Raw genomic sequence first — 25,944 nt, forward strand, 5'->3', positions numbered from 1 at the left:
TCATTGTGAAGGGCAAGCATTGAATTTACTGGCATGTGATCGTGAACAGAATTTTTACAAGCCTCAGTGTTTCTTAATTTCACATTTTATTTAGCATTTTTTGCCCCCTGATTTTTTCTTAAATGTAATACTTTTTGTATTTACTCCTTTCTCCTTTTTCCCCCTTTACCTCCCGCCAATTACAGATTATAGATGCCCAAAAGGCAAGGACCAAAACCTAATGACGCTAACGCTCCTCTGAGTTTCTACCTTAGTGTCTTGCACACAGCAGGCACTCAATAAATGCTGAATTAAATTGAACAGAATGAATCTTTTCCCTTCCTTCAGGATCCCTGACAGATTTCAGCCCTATTTCAGCAGCTGAAAAGAGCAGGTGAAGGGTCAAGTAAGGCGCTGGTTGTAGCCGCCGCTCAAGTTACTCTGATGTAACTGGATAAAAAGATCCCTGTGGGTCGAGGGAGGGAGTGCCATTTATGGTTGAAGAGCTTAACAAAGTTGGAAATATCCTTATCTTTGAAATCTTTTAGAGGACACTTTTTTGACTCAGTGGAATTAGTTGATTGGCTTTGCAAGCAGTGAGCACTTCAGTTAAGCTAGGATTTCCCGTTTTGAGAAATGCCGAGATTGGGAGTGATTTTTTTTCCCTTAAAACTTTGCCTCTGAAGTCTTTTAATGGTATAGAGGTGGGAATTCTTTTAAAAGAGAGAAAATGTAAAATATATTTTGAAACACACGTATGAATGACAAATGCTTTGAGCTGAATGGCTTGCTGTGTCTAACGTGACATTCCTTTCACACCACTCTGTCAAAAATTAAAGCCATCTGTTTAGTTTTAAAAGGCAAGTTCACTTCCAGAATGGCAAAGCCAGCTAGTCTCTGGAAACGACTAAAGAGTGAGTTTGTAACGGATTTTAAAAGTTGGATGAGCGAAAATTATGAAACTCACTCTGAAAAGTAGACTGAGCAAAGCAAACAGTTTGATTTTGTTTTCCTCAGCATCCTAGAAATTATGACCTACAATTAGTGTTCGTTCAACATTGTCCGAGCTTAAAATAAGCTTTCTAAATACACACACATACACACACACACACATATATATATATATACAACTCAATCACTATGCTGTACACCAGAAACTAACACAACATTGTAAATCAAAAAATAAACATAAAAAATAAGCTTTCTATGGTACACACATAGGGTTTAAGGGTTTATTTGTCTGAGAATGACAAACTTATAGCCTAAGCAAGCAGAATGCAGGTTATTTTCGGGCAGAGGTCACACGTATATGCTTTTTAGTCCTTTGTTGAAATAATGTGTTTAACTGAATAAGCTGAGTTAGAGGCAATCCTATATGTATGGGGTCTTGGAATGTAAATAAATGCAGTTTTCTCAGGTCTCAAGGCTCCCAGAAGGACTAAGATTTGGTCTAATGATGTAATAGTATGGAAAGTTTGTGGAATAATGGCTGAAATAAATGGTGAAAGTTTGCTCTTCATAGTCAGTAGGGAATAAGGAAATCCCAAACAGAGCTGAAGGCATGTAGGGTTGCCAGTGCACGTCTTAGATGGGCAATGGGGCAAACAGGGAGATAGAGGCTGCCGGCCGTGGTAGGTGGAGGAAAAGAGTAGAAGGAAGCTTGCTAGTCATTCCAGGTTAAAATGCAGCCTTGAGGGTGCGCCTGGTGTCACGGGTCCCGGCAGCTCCCCTTGGCTGTGTCAGGACACAGGCGACTCCGGCTTATTATCCACAAAGCCGTGCCGGCTGCTCCACTTAGGGCCCTTTGCTCCACCGACACAAACTGACAAGAACCTGCAAGTGTGGGTCAGATGCCTTATGTGGGGACGTCCCCAGCACCCTCCACAGCCTCTAACCCCGGAACAGTTCCAGAAGAGCTCCCCGCAGCTCTCGAGAAAACACCTGTTGTTTCCAGAGACAGCGTTCCGAACAGGAGCCTGTTCAGGAGATGCTGTGTTCTGATGTAGGGCCCCATGTGAAAGTCGGAAATGTGGAGGCTGCGTAGAAAGTGGAAGCCTTGTTAGTTCTGAACTCAATCAATCAATCACTCAGTCAATTCTATTGCTTTGAAGTGAATCACAGCCTCACTTTGCAGGACTGCTTAGGACAGGGGCTTTGGAAATGCCTGGACCACACTGGCATCAGTGTTCTAGTCCAGTTCACAGCGACACCTGCCATCTTTCTATGACTATATCTACATATGCCTCAAAACGGGAGGTCTAAAGGCAACGTAAGAGCAAGGAATGGTTTTACTATAATCAAATGAAATAGAAGAAGCTAGAGACTCTGAGATATGATCTCTCTCTCTTTTTTTTAAGGTGCGGTGGGTAGAATTTGAGTCTATGTGTTCTCAATAAACCCATTAGGGTTATCGGGTTTTCTATTTTTCATGGTAGTAAGTGCATTTTCTGCTCAAAGAGAAGCACAAGCTGAAAATGGCATGATTAGTCCCCAGGAAGGAGGTGCAGTCCCATAATAGACACCCCCAGCCCCATGGCTCCTCCCTCCCGCTTCTAAGAAAGAGAAAACAATGTTGGATGGCTAGTGAGAAAGCCAGCATCTTAATTCACTTTATTTATGTGCTCAAGAAACACTTCAAGCATTTATTCTGTGCCTTTTACTAACAGGGAAAAAGCTAACCTGACTCGGGGGGGGAAAAAAGACAATGCATGGAGAAATGAAAAGGGAATCCAGCCAACCGCCACCACCGACAACAAAACTCTTGTCATCTCTTCTTGGGCTCCTAAGAAAAAGAACCAACTTTGTAGTTGAATAAAGGAGAATACAAAAAAAATATCTAAAACGGATAGATTTTAATCTAGATTGGGTTTTATTTGTTTCATTATTTGTATGTGGGGCTATCAAGGCAAAGCAAATAAATGTATTGGTCAAGAGTTTCTTAACTCAAAGAAACTTACCAGGAGAACCATGCTGTTTGACTCAGTGTTTGACACATGGAAAATCTTGGCTCCAAATTGTCAGAAACAAACAAATACACCCTTAACAACTTCTGTCGTTGTTGGGGAGAAGGGTCTGAATGTAGCCTTGTGGCAATTGACTGGGACAGAGAGACTGGATCCACCTTTATATCATCCATAACCTCCAAGGAGGCTTCGTTCATGAAGCCAAGAACCCCACCTGAACTGATGTTCATGGCGAATGTCAGCCAGGAGAAGAGTCTATGCTTTTGCTGGAAAAGGCAGTTTATACAATCACAAGAAAGGGCGAGATTCATTTGGAGACCATTTTTCTTAGCAAACACTGTTGAGCTCACCCTTAACATCCAGGGGAAGATTTGGACAATATACAAAGCCTCTCAATGTAACGTAAGGGTGAAACAGAAGTACGTGCAAAAAGTTTCATAAATGCTAATGTGGAGTAAAAATCCTTAACAAAGGATAGCAGTTGTTTTCCTGAAATCTGGTTCTAATGGTCAGTTTTGGTTTTAATGGGCATCTGATGGGAAATGTTTCCAAACTACTATGGGAGATACACCTAGTGGGAAATGTGTTGCCATTCCTGATAGTCAGATTCATGCCAGTGCCTTATCTGTTACCATGGGGAAGAATTTCTATGGGAGATCTGGATTGTTAATGTCAAGGTGGAGCGGTCATCACTAAATGAAAGGCTGACTTTCGCTGCCCATTATCAGGACTGCAGCCGTCAGTATCATGCTGTGAGCAACGCATCAGTTCAACTGTTAGCAACTAGCTGTGGAACCACAGTCAAGTCCTTTAATCTCCTGAGACCATGACTTGCAAGCACTCTATATAGGACTTATGAATAGACCAACACAGAAACGCGTAACAGATTTCTTTTATAAAATGCATTGATTCAGCAATGATGTGACTGCTCACTGTGTCCCAAAATTTCATCAGTAATATCTTTACACACAAAAAGAAAGGCTCCAGATAATCTTTATTTGGCGATGCCGTTTGCTTTGGGAAGTTTACCCTATGGTTCATTTTCTGTCTACAGCTGTCTTCTGCCTTGTACCCACAATGGAGCTGATTTTAGGCTAAAGCTGAGTGCCTGTCATTTGAAATACTTTCAGATATATAAGAGACAAGACATTATTTAAAAGTAAACTCTTAGCCGCCATAGTAATAAGGATCTGATTTCATGCACTCATGGAAAAGGAATGTGCCAAAGAATATTTCAGCACACAGGCTGCGTTTAAAGTGACCACAGTGTCATTATAGGAGTAACCTTCATCGGTTTGGCCCTGTATGGAACATTCTGTCCAGGACAGTGCTGGTTACTATGTTGCTGATTTTTCCCCCCTAAAAAGAGTGGTAAATTCAGTGTTTATGAAAGAGAAGTTGGCAGGAAAGTGCAGGCTTGTGTTTATCCATAGGTGGTGGTTTTAACGCATGCAGCCCAGGTCTCCATGATCAGCCCTGCTCTGTGATCCCAGAACAACTGACCCCAACAGCAAATGTCATGAAGGGACTGTGTCCCAGCACGAGTCTGCCAAAGGGTGTGTGTCAGTCTTGGGGGCAGTAGAAGAGACATATGATGGATAATATGATCACTTTTCAAGAAATTTTGTTCAAGGATGTAATTTACTTAACATGTCTCATTAGCGTTCAAGGAATCGTTAAGGTGAGTTTTGGATGTTAAGGCAACTTTTGGATGTGAAGGCAGCACAACAAACTGGGAGTAGGGGGTGGGGGATGAAATACGTTCAGAACGGTGGCGAAAATGCAATAGAATTTGAAAGATAATGTGGTTTTGGCTTTCAAATTAAGCTATACAAACTCCTACTCATTTCTACTCCTCCACAAGATAGGAACTCAAGATCTGCTTTTTTGAATTTGAGTTTAAAAATAAATTTCAATCTCAATAAAGATAAATATGTGGAAATTATTTTTTTTCCCTCTACATTGAAAAAGTACTTAACATTTGAAGAGACTTGCTCTATCCAAATATTAAATGGTCAATTTTAAGTGGGTCCAAAATGCTATATGAAAATAATAATGTTCTTGGACTTTTTGCAAACTCACATTACAACTGAGTCAACAGCAAGTCAGAACATTTGTACTGATTGACCCTAATCTACGGGGGATTCTTTTACCAGAGGTTCGTGTACTTACGGGGAACAGGACTATGGGCACCGTTAGTGTTACTGCCACGAGGACTGCCAGGCGTACCATGAGGAGAGGGGTGTCAAATGTGTACACCTTGCTGTAACCATGAAGCAACTCATCTTCAACTTCTCCTGCAAAGAGGAAGAAGGAAATGAGTCCACCTGGTGCGGCCACATCGGCACTGCTTACTTAGCACAATGTTTTGCAGAAGAGACAGAGTTGAGCAGAAAGAACCCAGGTCTGGGAATCCAGACACCTCTGTTGTTATCCTGTCTCTTAGCTTATTAGCTGTGTGACCTTTGCTCAAATGAACAAAGGGGTCCTGAGGCTTTTAAAGGTGCAGGAGCTGATACAAAATTGCTAAGGCTCTTCTCTAATCATTTGCATTGTGATGTCTCTCTCTGCTTTGTGGAAGCATCACAAAATAGAGGACAGGCTGAGGTCCTCTGGTGGAGAGGGATGAAAGGGCTAAACCCCTCCAGCCTGTTCCTCACATCTTGCCACCCCACCCCCACCTCCACCTGCCCAGTGAGCTCTGACGCAGCTTCTCCAAACCCAATATGGAAACCCTAGGACAAATGATCTCTAATGTTTTTTTCAAGCTCAACAAATCATGACTCCATCATGACACTGATAGACATACCTTTGGGCTTTTTCCAAGTTTTTGTTTGCCTTATGAGACTCATTACATTAAGTAACAATGCAAAGATGAATTGGTCTGATTTCTATAGTGTCTCCCTATGAATATTGCTCTAAGATTAAGATGCTGCCCTCCTGGAAAACACATTCATTCAGAATTCTGGACACAAACGACAAGGAATCAGATGTACGTTAATTTTCCCACTCAAAATCAGACAAAGAGAGGTAAAAATGCCTTCAATGCCATTGACCTGACTTTCGTTAATTCACAACCAGAAAAGAGTTAATGCCCAGTCTAAAGCAGTGCTTGGTTAATAGCCAAATATTAGTCCAAAAAAAAAAACCCCCCCCCCCAAAACAAAACAAAACCCGAAGCAAATGATGGCGCCACCAATCTCTTCCTTCCCAACTTGTCTTGCAATCAATTTAATTTTACCAAGTCAGTTAGAAAAAAAAAGGCAAAAACTTAGAGAGGTGTATTTTAAAAATATATTTATGTTGATAAACATTGATTAGGGTGAACATATGCTACCAAGTCAATGTTTGATTCCCTGAAAATTGTCTATAGGACCATCTCCATGGAAAAGAACAACCCTGCTCCTTTTGTGTCCTGTTAAGGTGCCACACAGGCATAATCTAACGTGGCCTTCGTCACTTTATTTTTTGATAATATATCCCCAGATCAAAGGGAATTCCATCATGTCCTTCTCTTTTCTTAAGACACCATCCACTGTAACAGAATAGAATGAGATAAGCCAGAAAATCTGTCTGATATTCCAAGCCCCCAGATTTGACTTGACTGATAAACAAGAAGCAGACCCCAAATCAAGAATTTGTACTTTTTCTGACATTTGCTTGTTATTTGCTAGTTAGTTATTCTGCCGAAAGAGCTTTATAACATTGCGATTCAGTTCACTCTCATCACGTCTAGCTTTGAATAGCCTGGGAAGTCAAGCCGAAGAAATGTCATCTGTCCCTTAAGGAAAAGAATTAAAATTGAGGGATGTTTTTTATAAAATACGTGTGAATTCACAAATGATTGTAACCTGTCAGCCTGATTCAGGTTCCATATTCTTAGGTCAAATGACAAGGCTAAAATAGCATGTGAATTGAGATGTGTATCCATAGATCATGCTCCATGTAGAGAGTTATTAAAAGAAGTATACCTACCCCAGGAGGAGTGGGTATAGCTAAGTGGTAGAGCACATGCTTGGCATGCACAAGGTCCTGGGTTCAATCCCCAGTACTTCCATTTAAAAAAAAAAAATATATATATATATATATGTGTGTGTGTGTGTGTGTATAAATAAACCTAATTACCTTTATCCCCCCCAAAAAAATAAATAAATAAAACAAGTATTCCAACTAGGACTTTCATAAAGAGAATGACTTTGGTAGAGTGACCTACCGTAAAAGGTTAGGTACCCAAAGAGGGCAGCAAGCAGGTACATGATAAGCATCCCTGTGATAGAAACATTTGACACTGTTTGCATCTTCCTCCGGGACCGACTGAAAAGGAAAAGAACACTGAGCTTTGGGTTTTATTTTTTTTTAACTTAGGAAAATATCACTTTTTACAACTAAAATTTTAAAAAAATCACTTTTTACAATTAAAATTTACAATTAAATTTAAAATTAATAAAAGAATGTATGTCTCTGTAGCTCATTATATATTATACATATATATATATACATATATATATATATATATATACACATATATATATATATTTCTAGTGCAGAAACATAGCTTATTTAAATTTGCCTTAGGGAACAATGAAAGATCTGTTTCCATTTTCCTTAAACACTACTCCTTCAGTCTTAGAAATGACTATCTCCCTAGAAGAGGATCAGTTAATTTTGTGGTGATAAGTATGCTTGTCTCTTGAGTATTTAAGAATGCAATTAACACAAATATCAAACTGGCTCCTAATGTAGAATGCCTCCACATTTCATTGTGAGATAGGTTTGAGGACAAAACCCCACTAGAATCAGCAAAGCACTATTTCCAGGAGTTCAGGCACCCCAAATGCCTGCTGCTGTCATCTGGACAGCTTCTGGAAACCATTCCAGAGGCCCCTAGCTGCTTAAAGTCTGTCATCAGGCCTCTAGAAAAACTGTTATCACTTCTTCATCTCTTGGCTAAGATCAAGTGTAGAGTAACTGCTCCATGTGATTTTTCCAAGTAAATTAAAGACATCAAAAATCATTGAAAATGTTCCAAAAGATTTTAAAGAGCTAAATCAGAAGATATGGGGCAAGTTACTGCTACTTAGTGAGAACGAAGACTGAGGTCATTGATGTCTAGGTAAAGAAGATGAGAATTATCATCTGATACCCTCTCCTAAGGGTAAAGGAGGAAGCTGCTGTGGAGGGCTCAGACCCACTAATCTCCAAGTAGCTGTCAATGGCAAAAAAGAATTAAGGAATCATAGACTATCAGCTGGAAGAAACAAGATCGTCTAGCCAGTGTCTCCATTATACAGATCAGACAATGAAGGCCAGATAGTGGCCCATCCTTGCGATGGAATGTCTTCTAGGCAAGGGTGAGGGACTGACAACAAGTGAGAGCAGTGACCTACCAAGGCCACCCTAATCATAATTTTTGGTCTTCATGGGTGTGGGTCATTTCCAGTTGAGGTGCCATCACTTTTTCCCACCAATATCCAAAATCAAATTCCCCACGCTGCCCAAATCCTTACGGGCACTGGCTCCTCCCTGCCCTGTCCTGAACCCCTCCCTAGATCATTAGGGTGGAGGAATAGGAGAAAAGGAAGCAGGGAAGGTAGTGGAGTCAGGGGGTAGATTCATACTTTTGTGGTTCAAGCTCATTACTGATGAGTGATTGTAGCAAAAACTTTCTGTGAGGAGAAAGCTGTAAACTCTGCTTCTGCATAGAGCACCTTTGAACATACAAGCACATTTTCAAAGCAAATGAGAATGCTAAAATGATGGCCGCCTTACTCTTTAAGTTCACTGTAGATGGGAAGGACCTCAGGGTGACACACAAAGGCAAATGCTAGGATGGGAATTGCATAGGCCGTCTGAAAGACAAAGACAACATCGCATGTTTAACATCCCAACACAGATGGCAACCCCAGACCCTCCCAGCTTATGAGATAAAAACTCAGAGGCCACGTTGCTGGGCTCTTAGAGGCCTCGGCCTCCCACTCACCCGGGAGTTGAATACAAAGTATCTGGGCTGACACTTATCACCGTGAGCTTCATACTCTACTCCACTGCCATGCACAGAGCCCTTGGCCTGGTTCTCGTCCAGCCCGGCAGGATTCCGGTGGGTGTAATCCATCATGAAGTTCACACCGCGACTCTCAGAGTTGTTGGGTAACGTTACCACGTGCATCGGAAGGCTGTTGTTGAATGTCAGATTTCCAGCGTTGTGATCCAGGACAGGCAGAGGGCAGGGTATTTGGAATTTCTTGTAAATCACCTAGACCCAGTCATTCACAACAATGACAAGTCAGCCTTTCGAGGAAAACAATGAAACAAAACTCCATCTGTGTGGCTGAGGGGGTAGAGGTGAGGGAGCTCTGCTGCGGATTCATTTTAGATGAATGGACAAGGGAGACGCCCTCTACCTCTGTTCTAAGCAAAGAGTTGGAACTATGGTTGACACCCCCATCCCTGAGAGTCAACAAGACTATTTTGCATGAACCTGTCCCAACCTTCATGCAAACTCTTCCATGAGAAAGAGGGTCACTTTCTTGCTCCATTTCACATATTTCATTTCTGCAAATTAATGGAAATACAGGTCATCAGACATTACCCCCTTGTTCTTTGCCTCTTTGGGGAAGTGCTGTATAAATGCTGGCCTTCATGATATTAGAAGAAATTCCCCCTTTTGGAGGGGAGTGGGATTGGGGTGATGAGAAGGATTTCTTTCTTTAATTCCACTTTCTTTAAGGTCACCCTCCCTTCCTGGGTAGAATGAGTAAGAGAAAATGGCTGGTTCATGTGAAAATGGCTCATTCTACATATAGCCTACTCATTTATCCTCTGAGACCCCTCACTTCGTCTTCCTCCCCCTTTCTAAATCCTGGGTCGTTGTCACATTCCTGCTAGGAGTGTTCCTTTTGTCCAAATGCACATCCAGTGTGCCTAGAACATACTATTGACAATGGCCTTGACATTCTAACTCAACTACTTTTAAGCTCATCACTGTTCCTTTCTCATTCCAAATTAGCATACAAGAGAATTGCTTGTGATGCAAGAACTATTTCATGCTGATAACGTGCTTGAACAAAACGGAGGACGCCAAATCAGGCACCACAACCATCACAGGCCCACCAAGCTCCAAGGATCATGTCAAAAATCACTTACCACACTGACAAAAAACACCATGCAGGTGAGAGAAAATCCACTGGTATAACCAAGGTAACCTAGGAGTTAGCAGAGAGATTCTGCAAGGTGAGTATGGCATCTCCAGTCAGCTTCCCTATTAGAACAGGAAATGAAAATAAACACTGGAAATGACTTTACCTAAGTTTTTAAGAAGAGAAAGTGGAAGAATGATTCCAACCGACACAAAAATGATGAGGTAGTTGCCATTGAGGTACCATTCTCTAGAAAAGAGAGACAAGAATATTAGGATCAGAAAAGACCAAGTCGAACGAGTCACTTGATGTTACAGAGAGAACAGAAGACATACCCAGTATTTTCTTCAAGTCCCATGAACGCTCTGATTAATTCAGGTAGTTCGTATTTAATGATAAAGAGGTAGCTTGACATGGCTAAAATGGAAAACGTGACAGCTTAGTGGTGTGCACAGCACAGAGGTCACAGGCAAGTTGTGAGAAGTTCAGGCGTTTGGGACACTCATCCTTCTCCGTAACCCCGCGCACGGAAGGAAAAGCCGTCTGCTGTGTATTCTGTCCTGCTTCCAAAAGTGCTTCTCATAAACAGATATTCAGCCCTTTGGCTCTTGCCTACGGAGCTTTGTTTACAGTATCAATGCTGATTCTGTGTTAAATCCAGCTCTGAGGTTTTCAGGGAAGCCATAATCGTGAAGCTTTTCCCTCAGTGGTAGTAAGTCATCACAACCTTACTGAGTGCGCCTGTTTTAGTATCTATAACCCGGGCAGGGGTCCAGCCACAAAAGGCGGGGGCCAGAAGAGAGAGGGAGGGATCACAGGCTGAGTTGGGGAGAGTAGATGTCACTCTGGCCCTCCCGGGGTGGACACCAGTCTAGTCCCCTGTAATCCCCCTGAGTGGCACGGAAAGTCTCAGACCATTGATTCTCTATAAACTGCATCCTACTGGATTGATTTAAAAACAAAAACAAACAAACAAATAAAAAAACAAGGTGATGAGGAGGATATAGCTCAGTGGTAGGGTGTGTGTTAAGCAAGCACAAGGTCCTGGGTTCAATCCCCGGCCCCTCCATTAAAAGAAATAAAAATAACCTAATCACCACCCCTCCCCAAATGATGGCAAAAATTAAAAATTTTTAAAATACACGAGGTAATAGCTTCTCCAACCTTTATCAATGAATTTTTTTTCCATATCCTTTACATGATCATGTACTCTTCTCAAAATCTGATTTATAAAATCTGTAAACCTTCTCCCAGGAAAATGTACATGTATACATACGCATAACATACAATTTTGCCTACAGTAAAGTAGGGATTTATGCAACATCCTTTTCACAAGTCCATCCACTCAATGAAGTATAATATTAACTTGTTATTTGACACATGGTCAAAAGACTCAATTAAAGATAAAACTGACAGGTTTTACATTGCAAGGTTTAAATGTGTGTCACACCCCTCTGGTGAGTTTTTGCGAACAGACATTTAAAGTAGATAGCTAAGTTGCAACTTGAACTATTAACAATTTAAAAATACATCCTTAACTTCAAATAAAAGTAATAGTGGCGATCACAGTTCCTCACATTGTTTAGCCCTGCACGTGATCAGCTGAAAAGCCACACGAAACAGCAGGTCGCACCTTACCATCCTCATTCCACAGCTGAGGATATAAAGATTTTGAGAGCTTACATGACACGGCCAAGATCACACAGCTTGAAGACGACAGACCACGTCCAAAATATAAGGTCTCTGATTTCAGGCCAGTGTCTCTTCTCTATTGTGAAATGAAATGATTTTTTTTTTTTTTACAATATCTGTGATGTATCTTCTGTAAATATCATTTAGTTAATCTTTACAAAGACCTTCGCTAAATCTTACAGAGCGTAAACAGAGGAGGTATCTTTGGGTAACGGGTTCAGTGAGGTACCATTCAATTTTAGAGCTGTTAATTGCTGACTTTCAGTGATGTCACCACTGTTAATGTGTTTGGTCTTTGAAAATTCAGAATGATCCAGACAGGCCTGGGTAATGTCAACATTATTCTGCTAATGTTGAAACATCCGTGGTAAATGTTCGTTTTTCAAGGGATTGAGAAAATTAAATGTTCTAAATGTAGAGTTGCCAAATACAGAAATACAATAATTTCTTTTAGGCCACAATCACCACTAATGGTAAAGAGTAACCCAAGGGGGCGCATTTTCAGGGATGGTGTATGAAATTTCATCTCACTCCCTTAAAGCCACGTTATTTGTGTGTGTGTGTGTGGGGGGGGCTTGATTGAGAGACCATATTATGGTTTATTCCATTATTTAGAAGCATTATAGCAGCTACATTTGGAATAACAGACAATGCTGTTTTCTCTCAGCCTGCTGGGCTCAGGGCTAAATACCTGTATGTTCAGTCAGTTCAGTTGTCCAAGCAAGTATGTTAGATGACCCATGAGGGGACCCTATGAAATGCTTTATATTTTAAATCTTGATAAGGCTGAAAATCTGAAACAAATGTAAAGCAGTCGATCTGGTGGGGAATGAGGGGCTTATATGCTTATGGCCCAATGCCAGTAAAATGAATGAAACAATTCTGGTGTTACTGCCAAAATCAACCCAGAATTGCACTCTTACTATATAAAAATATGAAAGACACAAATACAAATCATTAAGATATGGCTGGATCTTGTTTATCTGCTTACCAACTATCCATTGTCAGGAGCAGGTCTAGTTGGATAAAGGGGATTAAAGGAATTGCTGCATTCCAGAAACCCTAGATAATTTCAATGATTTTATTAATTAAAACGAATGACTTCCTTGCAAGATCTCCGTGCAAGCTTATTTATTGCAGCATTGTTTACAATTGTAAAAAACAACCCAAAACTGTTCATCAAGGGAGTCAGTAAACCTATTATGGTGCATTCGTGCAATGGAAAACTCAAAAGTCATTAAAAAGAGTAATATGCAAATACAGTCAAGGCATATTGTTAAATAAAAAAAGCAAGCTGCAAATCAGTATTACAAGATGATTCAATTTTAGCAGTAACAAGATATTTGTTAAATTTGACACAGAGGAAAATCTGGAGTGGTTATTTCTAAGGATGACTCACTTAAACATTTATTTGCAATTTATGTTTATGTAATGCTTTATTTTTCCACAATTAAAATAAATTTGTCTTATAATTGTAAAAACGCCCATTTAAAAACCATTGGGAGAGCTCCAGAGACATGGATATGGAATCCAAGAACTAGGGACAGAGAGGAAGCATGAACCCTTATAACCATGACCTTGTGAGGATGAAATATTACTTTCCTTTGCATAGATGGAAAAATTGCACTTAGATGTGTAAAGTGATTTGCCTAAGGTCACAAATAGTGACAGAAACAAACTCAATTTTGGGTACATCAGGCTCCAAAAGTCTATTCTTGACCCGAGGGTTTTAAAATATCTTTAAAAAAAAATAGTAACATACAAACAAGGCCACGGGAGCCCAGAGGATGTGGTACCCAGTAGCCTAAAGAAACGATGGAACATGGGAGCATAGAGGGAGAGCTGGAGAATGTGTGTTACGGGGCAGGGATGGAGGACTGTGAAAGTAGGGGAACTGAATGTAGCTTGTTATGGTGAGACACAGGACACATGGGGAATAGCCAGGGAGAGAGATGGAAGCTGGTAGAAAAGATATCGGAAAGGCAGGCAAAGGAAAGATGACGAAGACCCTTATCTGTCAGACTAAAGAGCTTAAATTTTATCTTGAAAATAATCAGGGCGTGCTGACGAATTTTATGCGTGGGAGAAGCAAGAGTAGATACAAATTTGAGAAAGTTATTTTGGAGGGTGAATTAGAGATGGAAGAGGGGGAAACTCAAGACAGGGAGACCAGTTAGATGGCTACTGCAACCGTCTGAGCAGAAACAGCAACCACCTGAGCCATGCTGGTGAGAACAGAAGGAGAGGAGAGACTCAAGAGACATGTTAGAGAAAGAATGATTCGAGCTGGTACTTGATTGGATGGTCAGGGTCAGGGAGAGAGGGAAGAGTTCAGGCTGACATCCAGATTTCCAGCTTAAGAAACTGGATGCTGCTGGTATTGTTCATCGAGAGATGAAAGAACAGAAGTGTAGAATAACACGTCTGGGAAGTGGGCAGGAGGTGAGGACGTCAGTGCCACTGTGGGATGATACAGTCTGGGTCATGAGAGAGGATTCAGCCCGGCAGCCTGTAGGATGTCTGAAATTTGGGTCAAGATGCCTTTTGAGAGTCAAAAACATGACGGGACCAGTGAAGCTGGTGGGCAAACATATCACCTGGAACACTATAAAAAATATGTACTTCTAGGCTCCTCTCTGGAAAGGATCATTCAGTAGGAATTAATTATAAGAATCTGGAGAACCGAGAAATCTATGGTTTACAGTGCTTCTGATGTCTGGCCAGAGTTTTGCCTTAGCATGACTTTTAAGGACTCTCTCCAATGAGCAGACTCTATGCAGGCTATGGACATTTTTTATCACGAAAAATGTGAAATAGACTCAGTCATAACTGTGAAACATCTACTGTTTAGGCAAGGACAGATGTAAGTGCTAATGCTTTAATTTTTTAAAGTAATAATTAAAGACATTTGAAATCAAGAAAGGTTTTATTCTACATTTTAATTCCAGAATTCATTTGGCAGAGTTTCATATAGTATTGCATTTCTTAGATATTGCTCTTTTTAAGTAAAGAGGGACAGAAAATCTATTTAAGAAACCTTACTTTTTAAATTTAAGAACTAAAAAGCAGCTATTTTTTTTTTTTTTTTTGTATTTTAAGTGCTTGTTCATTGCCATCGAGTTTTCTTATTTCTTGAACACCCTTCAGAAAGTGTAACTGGTCTGTTGGAAGCTATCTCCCCTTACCTCCAATATTCTGCATTGTAATGGAAATAAAAGCTCCAATTTTCCCAGGCCATCCAAATGCCTTTTCACCTAGTTTTTCATAAATTAAAGATCCTATAATCAAAGATTAAAAGAACTTTGTTAGAAAGATTGGGTTAATGACTTAAATATCTTTATAATATAATTCTACCCTGGAGCCTCCTCACACATGTAAATAAACACCATGGGAAATTATAAACCCCAGATACACAATCTCAAAAGCCAATGCAAAATATGGTCAATGTTCCCCAAACAAGAAGCCAGAACTGTTACTTCTGTCATCCATCAAAAGTCCTTTTCTCTGTATGACTTGAACCTGAGCGGGCTGACTTTAACTTCTCTCACTTGCCCAGTTAACTGAAAATACGGAGAGACCATGCCATTGGGGTCAGAAGAAAATGAAATGGGAAATTGACTAAACTCATCCTATAGTTATAGAGTTATAGACTGAAATAAACCTTTTATTGAGAATCAAAACGTAATTTCTTGGGTCTATACAGTAGCATACCTCCTTCCTTGGCGGTCTTTAATAAAAGATGAACGGAGTAGAGTGATAGGATTGCCACAGCAAGCAGCAAGATTCTGTGAAGGAAGAGAGAGGAGGAAATAACACTTCTACAAAATATAAGACTTACTGATGTGAGATGTTACAATGCATTATTACACTGGCCTTTTAAACTGTTAACTTTCTAGGAGTGTGTAGATTTGGGGAAAGCTGAAAAATTCCCTTCAGAACTCCATAAATGTCCGTTCACGTCACAGAAGTGGAATGTGCTTTATTTGATGTGCAAAATGTACTACCTGAATTCCCCAACCTAGCTTTTTTTTTTTTTTTCAGTGTTACCCAGTAGTAGAATCTGGTTGATAACTTAGATGCTAAATATACAGCAAAATTAGCAAATACTATATGTACTTACTCAGCACGTGGGTATAGGTGTATCATATTTGCATGACATTCTCATGCATATTTATAAATGAAGGGCTATTCAAAGACCTGACTAAACTTTAAACTAAAATTTAGAAATATGGAAGCCAAAGCGAAGTCTGAGCTCCATTACTACTGATCCTGCAGACTAGATGACAGGATATTCTGTGAACCAGAGTGTCAGGCAATTGCCTGTGTAATAGAGAAAACAGAGAAAGGTAAATATAGGGTGCAGGAAAACCTCTGTTGTATCTAGAAAAAAATCATTTCTGGCTCAGGACCCTCCCCATGTGCCATAGGCAGGTATGGTTTCTTTATGGATACAGTGATCAGTGCTTCTCCAAAAACAAAAATTGGAGAGCAAAAGTCAGAGTGTAGATAGAAGCACCTATATAATAAATTAAGGCATGATGCTAAAAGTTACCTGACTTTTTAAAGTTTTTATTTTTATTGAAGTATAGTTGATTTACAATGTTGTGTTAGTTTCAGGTGTACAGCAAAGTGATTCAGTTATACATATATGCACCTATTCTTTTTCCATTATACGTTTTTACAAGAAATTGCAGATACTAATATATATAAAATAGATCAACAATAAGTTTATACTGTATAGCACAAGGAATTATAGTCAATATCTTGTAGCTTATGGTGAAAAAGAATATGAAAATGAATATATGTATGTTCATGTATGACTGAAGCATTGTGCTGCACACCAGAAATTGACACATTGTAAACTGACTATACCTCAATAGAAAAAATATACAAAAAAACCCAGTGTATTTCTCTATGCTATACAGTAGGTCCTTATTATTTAGCTATTTTATATATAGTACCATCCATGTTGCTGCTAGTGGCATTGTTTCATCCTTCTTTATGGCTGAGTAATATTCCATTGTATATACATACCACATCTTCTTTATCCATTCACCTGTCAATGGACATTTATGTTGCTGCCATGCCTTAGCTATTGTAAATAGCGCTGCTATCAACATTGGAGTCCATGTACATTTTTGAATTAGGGTTTTCTCTGGATATATGCCCAGGAGTAGACTTGCTGGATCATATGGTAACCCTATTTTTAGTTTTTTAAGGAACCTCCATACTGTTTTCCACAGTGGCTGCCCCAAACAGTGTAGGAGGGTTTCCTTTTCTCCACACCCTCTCCAGGATTTATTATTTGTAGACTTTTTAATGATGGCCATTCTGATTGGTGTGAGGTGATTACTTAAATTTTTTTTAAACCATATTCTTTGTCTGTTTTATATGATGAAAGTACACTAAACATTTTCCCCACAATTGATCTAATTCTTCGGTAATTCCTGAGGCAGTCAGTGCTGCAAATGTTAATTCAGACCATGAGTTACAAATGTTATAACTACTCTAGCTCTACTGTGCTCTTATTTCCCACAAAATATGTTCACCAGAACTGTCTAATCAATGTCCTTTTCATACATTTTCCCATACGCCTTATGAATTTACCCATTTTTAAACAATTATGTGATTGTATTTCAGATTACATAACTTTGTTCCCTGGAAAACTGAACATTCCTTGTATTCTAAACATATACTTGCTTTGGCAGAAAAGACTAGAAGCAAAACCGCTGAAGTCCTGGGTCACTTTTTATGAATTAAGGGAAATAGCTGAATCCAGTTTGGGCTATGTGGATACACAAAACACACCCGTGATATCTAGCAATTAGATTGCTTTGGCCAAATTAATCTGCTATATGTTTATAGGCCTGAAATGGGGCTCTCATTTTTCAAAGTGTAATATTCTCCTCCCGTGAAAATGACCTGTGGCTCCAGGATCAGAGGATGTGTTTCTTACTTCTTATTCATCGGTAATCTATGAAAAATTCCTAATTAATTTTAATAGTATGTGTAATTAACATGGAGAAGGCAGTCTTTTCGTCTTAGACATGCTGTAGATTATGAAACTACACAACTATACATAGCAATACATCTCTAACCATTAAGATTCAGAGAACTTTTAAAAACACTACTTTAATTCAAATATGGCTTATTAAAGCAAAGTTGATACAAAAACTCATTCAGCTAAAAAATATTATACCTGAGAGTTCAAACAAAACACTGACACAATATAAATATTTATAGTCTGGCCTGATCCTCGACCCTCAAATAGCTGTGTGATTACCTAATCGTAAGTGATGTTCAGAACATAAATAGCATATATTTATAATATAAATGTTGCATTCTTAGACAGTTATTTAACACTCTAACATTGTATTAGGGACTGCGGTCTGCATTCACACTGATGCCTGACTAACATTAGACTTTATTCCTGTGAAGAATTCCACTGCTGCCAACTGTGCCTTGGAGAACACCAGGCTGTACGTAATGCACAAATGCCTGTGGCTGTCTGTCACAGGCTGTGTTATGTCCATCCTCCAGGCCAGCTATGTGACATGGCAATCCCTAGGCAGCATTTGACCAAGTGTGGTTAAAGTGCAAAGGTTCAGGAATAACCTTTGGCCACTCTGCAAATATTCCCCATGCCAAGCACAGCCTTGGGGATACAGACATGGGGTGAATAAAAACAGACAAGGCTCAACCCTTGGAGATGGTAGTCTAGCAAGGGAGAGCGATATTAACCAAATGAATCAGACCACTGCACTACAATGTTAATACTGTGCTGAATGTATAATAAAGTGGTTTGTCCCAATTATGGAGGTTGGGGAAGGAATAACTGAAGTGAGGCTGAGCTGAGCTATGAGGAGTTAACTAGGTGAAGAAGAAAGGGAAGAAGGTTCCAAGATCACGTGCAAAGGTCCTGTGGTGAGAGGGAATAAGGCACCTTCATGGGATGGAGAGAAGGCCAGTGTGCTCACTGCACCTGACATATAGGGGCAGGAGGGATGGGATGTGAGATGGGACCAGAGCATGTAGAACTCTATAGGCCTAGTTTGGGATCAGATCTTTTTCCCGAAAGTGTGATAAAATCAGATTTGTTACTAGGAAAGATCTTTCTAACTATTAAACATCAAATTATTTCACAATGAATTACTTTGAAATAGTCTCTGTGGGCTGGCAGGGCTACCCCAGCACTTTGGGGGTGGTGGAGCACCCCCATTTGGGTAGGGCTGGCTGGCTGAACAAGCACCATGATTAGACTGCTCTGATGATTTCTTGTTGCCGTTTTATTTGAAAGCAAGAGAATATGTTAATATCTTCTCAGATCATTCCTATTCATGAATATCCAACTTAGGATTGTTACATTGAAAGAGCCCCAGGTAGACATGGGCTTCAAACTAAATACATAAATGCCTGTTGACTTACATGAAAAGTATGATCCCCGTGTTGGCCATGGCATAGGACAGGCCCAAGATTCCACTGCCCATGATGGCGTTACTCAGGTTGAAAGAAGACATGCCAAAGGAGGTGGTTCCAGGATGCTTGGGGGAAAAGACATACATTATAGGCAAATAGTTGCTGAAGGATGACCCCTTTTTTGGATTATTCATATCCCACATTATCTTTACCAGAGGAGGCTACCATCCAACGTTGAAGACTAAGATAAAATCACAACGGATAAAAGCCACTTCTCAACTTCAATAAGAGCATGTAATTTTCAATGGAATGTAGTGCCTGGTTTCAGCAGGGGATCTCAGTAAAAAAAAATTTTTTTTTAATTACAGGTCAAGTAATAAAAAGAAGGGAAAGTGTGCGTGATTGCCAGTCACATTTGGGTTAGAATGATTTCTCCAAAAACACAAATTAATTTCATAAATGATTTATGCAGCCATATGGCGAACAGGAAAAACAAGCCCTTATTCCAGTAAGGGCCTGAATAAACAGAGAATTTGCTGATCCAGGCCTGGAAAATTTCAGTCACATTGTTTTCCCACAGAGACCTAGGTAGATCAGACACCCTCGGGTCCTGTTTACTGCCCTGAAAGCAGAGATTCACTTACATGTTCATCGTCGTAATCTGTCAGCTTCTTTGGCCCCAAAAATCCATTTGTCAGGAATTTCTGACTTTCAGCATCTTCATTAGCAAATTGACTGAAAACCCACACAAAAAGGAATATGAGACTGCAAAAACATCTAAGTACCTTGCTCTGAATTAGATTTGTGTTTCAGGTGATCTAAGTACCTGAATTCGGGGAGGAAAAACAAGACACACAGAACACTTTTTCTCCTCCCTTCATACTAGCGTTTTCCCCAGACCAATGACTGTGCTCCATTAGTGAATATACTTCGGGAGGGAGAGAGAAAGTTAAGAAGGAAGAAAATATTTTTTAGTTGGGATCTTTTTCAAGCCACATTTCTTCTTCTCACATGGACGATGCAAGAAAGAGAATAATCAGAGCCAAATGTGTTGCCATTTAGAGCCCGTCCAAAGAAAAAGAACAGCGTAGGGACCGAGTTTTCCCAACTGCTAATGCACCATGATCAGATGAGCTTATTAATTCAGTAAATATTTGTTAAGTGACTAGGCATTAAGTGATCCAAGATCACTTGATGCTCAAATGTCCCTGTGAGAGGAACTTCTGTGTCCCTGCTCTAAAGATGAAGATACTATGGCTCAGAAAAGTGAGGCAGCATGCCTGCCCTCACCAGACTCCATGTCTAGGGTCTCCCATAGCACCAGGCAGTCTCAGACAGGCCCTGTACCCAGCATTTTCCTCTTTTGTGGCTCCAGCTGTTTATACACATACCCCTCGCTGGAAAGGAGTCCGATGGTAGCTCTGTGTTGTGTTCAGCTGTATCTGTGTGTGTCAGTGTGTGTATTTTAATTACTCTGAAAATGCACTTGGGTTGTTAGACAATGGATGAAACTAAGAAAAACATTAAAGAAATCCAAGTGAATTAGTAGAAGAGTTGGGAGGGAAGCAGGACTTTAAGATGTCACTATCCACGGAACATTGTGACTGTGGTCTACTTGGCACAGGCTGGAAGCTCTCACCCCGACTGTACTGGTCGGCTCCCGCAGCTCTGTGCCAGAGGATTTGAGGACCCAGATCTAGTACCAGCCACGTCTCCAAAAGGCTTGACTAATGAGTCCAGCTGCCACCATTGCATTTTTTTTTTTAAATTGAAGTACAGCTGATTTACAATGTTGTGTTAGTTTCCGGTGTACAGCATAGTGATTCTGTTATACACACATATACATTTTTTTTTCATATTCTTTTTCATTAAAGGAGTTTGGGATTAGCAGATACAAACTACTGTATATAAAACAGATAAACACCATTGCATTTAGAAGCTGCAAAATGCCACACAGGCTTTCTTTTTGTTATAGGAAATGCTCCAATATGCACGCTTCTTAAAAGTGCTGTATAATTAAATCAATTGTGCTTTTTAGGGCATTTCTTGCATGAGAAAGTAAGATACAATGATCGGAGAGTGTTTTATCAAAATAACCCTTAGAAATAAAAAAAAAAGGGGGGGAATCATTATTATAGGAAATCTGTACAAATTCTCTTTTATGGTAGAAGCTAATCCTGAAAATACCTTAGGAGAAAGAGGGGTAACAACGTTACTCTTTGAAAACAATAGAAAGTGTAGCTAGAAGCAGCAGGCAAAATCATAAAGTGTCACACGTGCTCCTCTGGAACCCAAGAAGCGTGCTTTCTAGTACCTCGCCGCGTACACGTTAGGACCATTTCCTGGCATTTTCCCTCCCATTTCTGGTAGGCAGCATAATGACCTCAGATGCTGCATTCTCCCGTCTCTGTACTCCCCCTCATTTTTTTTGTGCTTTATTTTAATAGTCTGGAGTTAATATACTTGCTATGTGGAGGCTGGTTCGTCACGTTCAGAGTTGAAAACTGAGACAATAAGATGAAATGGAGCCTAAATTGGGCCTAACGATTATAAAAACAAAAATGCCATCTGGATTTAAACTCTGGAAGGTCCAACCTTCTATCTTTCACCTTAACCAATAAGCTAGAATCCTTCAGTCCATGAGTAATTTTTAACTTTTTAAATGTGAAAGTAAATAGATTTTCTTCTTATTTTGGTATGAGATGAGTTGTAGTCACAAAACATGCCATCTTTTATAAAGTATATAAGAAATGTCCCCAGCGTCTTAAATGGTTTAATACCAAACCCAGCATATAGTGAAAACATAAGTTTAATGATTCCAAATAAATGTATTATATTGAACTTCCCCTGAAATTTACATTTGAGAGGTCAATCCAAACCAAATATAAATAAAACCCACTTTTTTAAAGTGATTATAAAACTGCAAAATAAAAACCCATGTTTGGGTCAGGGGTAACAAGCTAAGTCACTGTAAGTGTTCCAGAACACAATGTCCAAAATTTAACAAGCGCATTCTTGCTCCTTCCATTATGGCTCTCAGAGGACCAAACTGAATGATTCTGCAGAACCATGGAGGACGATTCTGAGGACCCTGTCCCCTTCAGTTCTGCCCCCTGTGGAGAGCTTATATCCATGTGCATCCTTCTAAGAAAAAAAAGAGCCCTCAGATTTGATTAGTTTACTGTGTATCATCTATCTTCCAGGCACTCATTTAATCTTCAGTAAAGTAGGTGCTAGTTGGCCATTCTGGATTTTCCAATGAAAGTCAAAGAAGATAAATATCTTCTCCAAAGTCAGGCAATTCCTCTGCAGATTCCAAAGCCCCATTTTCCTTCCTCAAGAGTCAGCCAACCTAGAAAGCGCCACGTTAACACCTTCACGGCCTCTCCAGCCCAACAATACTGAAGTTTATGGCACTGACTCCTTGGAGAAAGAACAGTGCTTCGGACCAGAGAGTCTCTCCTGGATATTGTGAATGAAATAAGACATCTTGGTTTGAGGATAGTATTTCCTAATTCAGGCTTAGATTTGGTCAAAAGTTCACTTCTGAGTGTCTTAAGTCACACAACGTGACTTGATTTGTGTTATATAACATTTTGTGAGAAATTAATATACTTATCAAATAACATGGTGCACCTACCATGGACCAGGCAGTGCCATGAACCTGTTGTCGTGGCATCATGAACATCTGGACAGGGAAAGGGTGTGCAAAGGAGAGAGTGGTCACTTCTAACTGGGGGAAGGCTTCATAGGTGCCCTGACATTGAGCTGAGTCTTGAAGGATGAGGGCAGTTAATGGAGAAGAAGGTGAAGGTGAGGGGGTAATGCTGAGAGAGGGCATTCCAGGCAGACAGGAGGGAATATGCATGAAGACACAAGGAGCTCTGAGTGGCTCAGCAAGTTTAGAAAAGAGGGTACAGGACAGGGAGCAGGGCAAGAGAGGGACAGGAGAGCCAGGTGAGGACCAGCTCATGAAGGGTCTTATACACCAAGCAATGTGTATAATCTAATCTTTGTCCTATAGCTAATGGGGAACCACTGAGAGGTTTTACCCAGGGATGGAACATGAGTCAACCTGCAGTTGTAAAAGATGACTTCTGCAAGGGATGTGGAGGGCTAGTTGAAAGAGAGCAAAACGTAAGACATTAGAGAGACAAATCAGGGCTGTTCTAATAGGTGACAGATGAAGAGAGTCTAGAGTCAGACGGCCACAGAATGGACACAGACAAGGACACGTTACTGAGGTAGAACCAACTGGATACAGTCAAATATTGGATGTGCCGTCTGGGGGATGGGAGGAGTCACAGTTGACACCAAGGGTCTTTTGATTGAGTTGCTAAGAGCTAGTGGTGACTTTCGCCAAGATGGAGATTGTTGGAGGAGGAGAAAACTTTGAATGGAATTATAGGAGTTCAGTGTTAAACGTGGCACATTTGACTGTATAAATAAGGCCATTCAGACCCTTCATGAGCTGGTCCTCACCCAGCTCTCCAGTCCCTCTCTTGCCTTGCTCCAGTAGAGATGGGTAGTGAACAGCTGGATGTGGTGAGCTGAAATCCAGTTGCGAAGCCTAACAGGCTGAAGATACGGCACATGTTCAGTGGGTGAAGCCATGATAGTTGTGAATGACCTTGCTCATGGGACACTTTTAGTGAGAGAACCGTCCCTGCAGAACTCTGGAGACCTAGCAATGCTTAAAGGGCAGTCAAAGGAGGGGGGTTCTGGGAAAATGCCAAATGGGACCAAAGGTAAGAGAAGTGATTGGCTGATATAATTAAAATTATTCTATATTATAAATGGGGACAAGAACACTGTCCCTGCAAATCTAAATTCATCACACAGAGGACTGACCCCCCAAAATGCTATAACAATGTGTAGTTCAGGATCAGGGAGCTGGATGTGTTAACATCAATGTCATTGTTATCTCTCAAATTTTCCCATGGGACCCGGCCATTTTTAACCCCATACCTGCTCATTGCTGCCTTTTCTAAATTTCCCGTCCCGGCGTAGCTGCCTTGAACACTTTCTCCACTGGTGCTTTCCTCATCAGGTTCGATGTTGACATTGCTCAGTTCCAGGGGATCCATTTGAGCTGTCAGCGCTTTATCGACCACGCACAGGCTCCTTCAGTGCAAACAGTATACTGTACCTTCAGCTTAAGGCTTGCCCCCTGGGTGTTAACGTTCAGAACACTCTCTTCTGCAAACAGAACACAAAATAAGTCGTTACAATTTTCTCTAAATTGGATAAATAAATATGAATCACCTATTTGTGTGTGTGTTCTCTGTAAAAAACATGGAAAGGGAAGTAAACTCCTGAGAACGTCACATACATATGCCCCCAAAGTTTCCATCACCCAATACAAAGAAAGAAAATGGAAGCAAAAAAGGAAATTATTCATAAATTGCCAAAGTAGCAGATATTTATAGAATGTCAATGTATGGTAGGTTCTTGGCTAGTCGCTGTAAGAAGAAAAAAATGTATCTCAACCCATGGGAGTAGTCTTCAAGGAGCGTTAGGTATTCGTAAGCAGGTTGCACGATCTATATGAAATGGCGACAATGGTAAACTGTTGATACAGGAAGGTTGGTCAAGGCAGAATCTACCAGCATCTCTACTAGCAGTAACACAAGAAAACTGCTTTAATTTGTTAACTGGGCGTGAAAGAATGAACACCTCCAAAATGCTTAATAACATGCAACTCAGGGGAGGATCAGGCTTAGGACGCCACTTTCCAGGCACTTGGATCAGGAAGCCAGAGGTAAGAATAGTAACAAAAGGAAGCACGGGTTTATCTTTGAATCAGCATCAGTCACCATCTATATAAAGTTCAAATGCATTTTAACAGGAAAGGAATCCAGCTTTTAGGCTCTACCCTGCCTTTAATTCATTGAACCTCAGCACAAGTTATTTAACTTTTTTAAGCCTCATTTTCCTCCATTATAAAGTGAAAAGGAGTGGACTGGCATCATTAAAAAAAAGCTATGAATCCAGTAATGTGGTTAGCACAATTTCTTCTGAAACTTTTACTATTAGATTCATTCAATTCTTGCTGAGTCCTTATAGTGGGAGAAACACTTTTGCTCTTGGAACGGGCACTACCCATTTGGTAAGGAAATCCTGAGCAGAGAAACTAACATAAAAATTGCTCCAGAACTCCTGTAATCCCTAAATCTCCTGACAAATATGGAACAGCCACGGGAGAAAGCCTCCACAGTCCAGGGCTGCAGTAGCCCATCCGTGGAAGGCAATTTATACTCAAGGTGAGTTCAGATCCCAAATCGCAAAAGTTATGCATCACACATGGAAACTCATTACGATGAGGGTCAGCAGGCATAAGAAATAGTAAGATTCACACCTGAGGGATGACAAACTGCAAAGCAATTTAAAATGGACTTAAAAACGAATATAATAAAACGGCTCAAAATAAGAAATAGCATCCATAGAACAAGAACATTATAAAAGAAGATCAGGCTGGTTTGAGAAAGACCCAACAAAAGGAGTCTAAGAATAGAATATATAGTCATTGAAATTTGAAAAAATTTCAGCTGAAGGGAGAGTAATGAAACTGGAAGACAGATGAAGGGAAATCACTCAAACTATATCACAAAGGAAGAAAGAAAAATATGAAGTTAAGAGACATGGGGACGAAACACAAGAATAAGAAGTTTAAACATATCCTAATAGTTAATCTAAATCAGAGAGAATTGTGAGACTAGGAGGAGACAAAAAGGACCTAGTGGAAAAGAACTGTTGGG

The 25,944-nt window shown here is 40.2% G+C and overlaps 1 protein-coding gene across 1 annotated transcript in view; it reads right to left on the bottom strand.

The window, feature by feature from the left end:
* The window catches only part of SLC38A4 (solute carrier family 38 member 4), a 40,928-nt gene that overhangs the window by 5,384 nt on the left and 9,600 nt on the right, over positions 1-25,944 (bottom strand). The window contains exons 2-13 of the mRNA XM_010989556.3: positions 24,155-24,385; positions 19,831-19,921; positions 19,196-19,311; positions 15,482-15,555; positions 14,956-15,048; positions 10,414-10,495; positions 10,245-10,327; positions 10,086-10,144; positions 8,923-9,195; positions 8,712-8,791; positions 7,156-7,256; positions 5,115-5,239 (exon numbers count right to left, since the gene is read on the bottom strand). Of these exons, the coding sequence (XP_010987858.1) occupies positions 5,115-5,239; positions 7,156-7,256; positions 8,712-8,791; positions 8,923-9,195; positions 10,086-10,144; positions 10,245-10,327; positions 10,414-10,495; positions 14,956-15,048; positions 15,482-15,555; positions 19,196-19,311; positions 19,831-19,921; positions 24,155-24,273 (1,296 nt within the window). The 5' untranslated portion in view covers positions 24,274-24,385. The remainder of the gene's footprint in view (positions 1-5,114; positions 5,240-7,155; positions 7,257-8,711; positions 8,792-8,922; positions 9,196-10,085; positions 10,145-10,244; positions 10,328-10,413; positions 10,496-14,955; positions 15,049-15,481; positions 15,556-19,195; positions 19,312-19,830; positions 19,922-24,154; positions 24,386-25,944) is intronic.

This window comes from Camelus dromedarius, chromosome 11 (genome assembly GCF_036321535.1).
Source record: "Camelus dromedarius isolate mCamDro1 chromosome 11, mCamDro1.pat, whole genome shotgun sequence".
NCBI lineage: Eukaryota > Metazoa > Chordata > Mammalia > Artiodactyla > Camelidae > Camelus > Camelus dromedarius.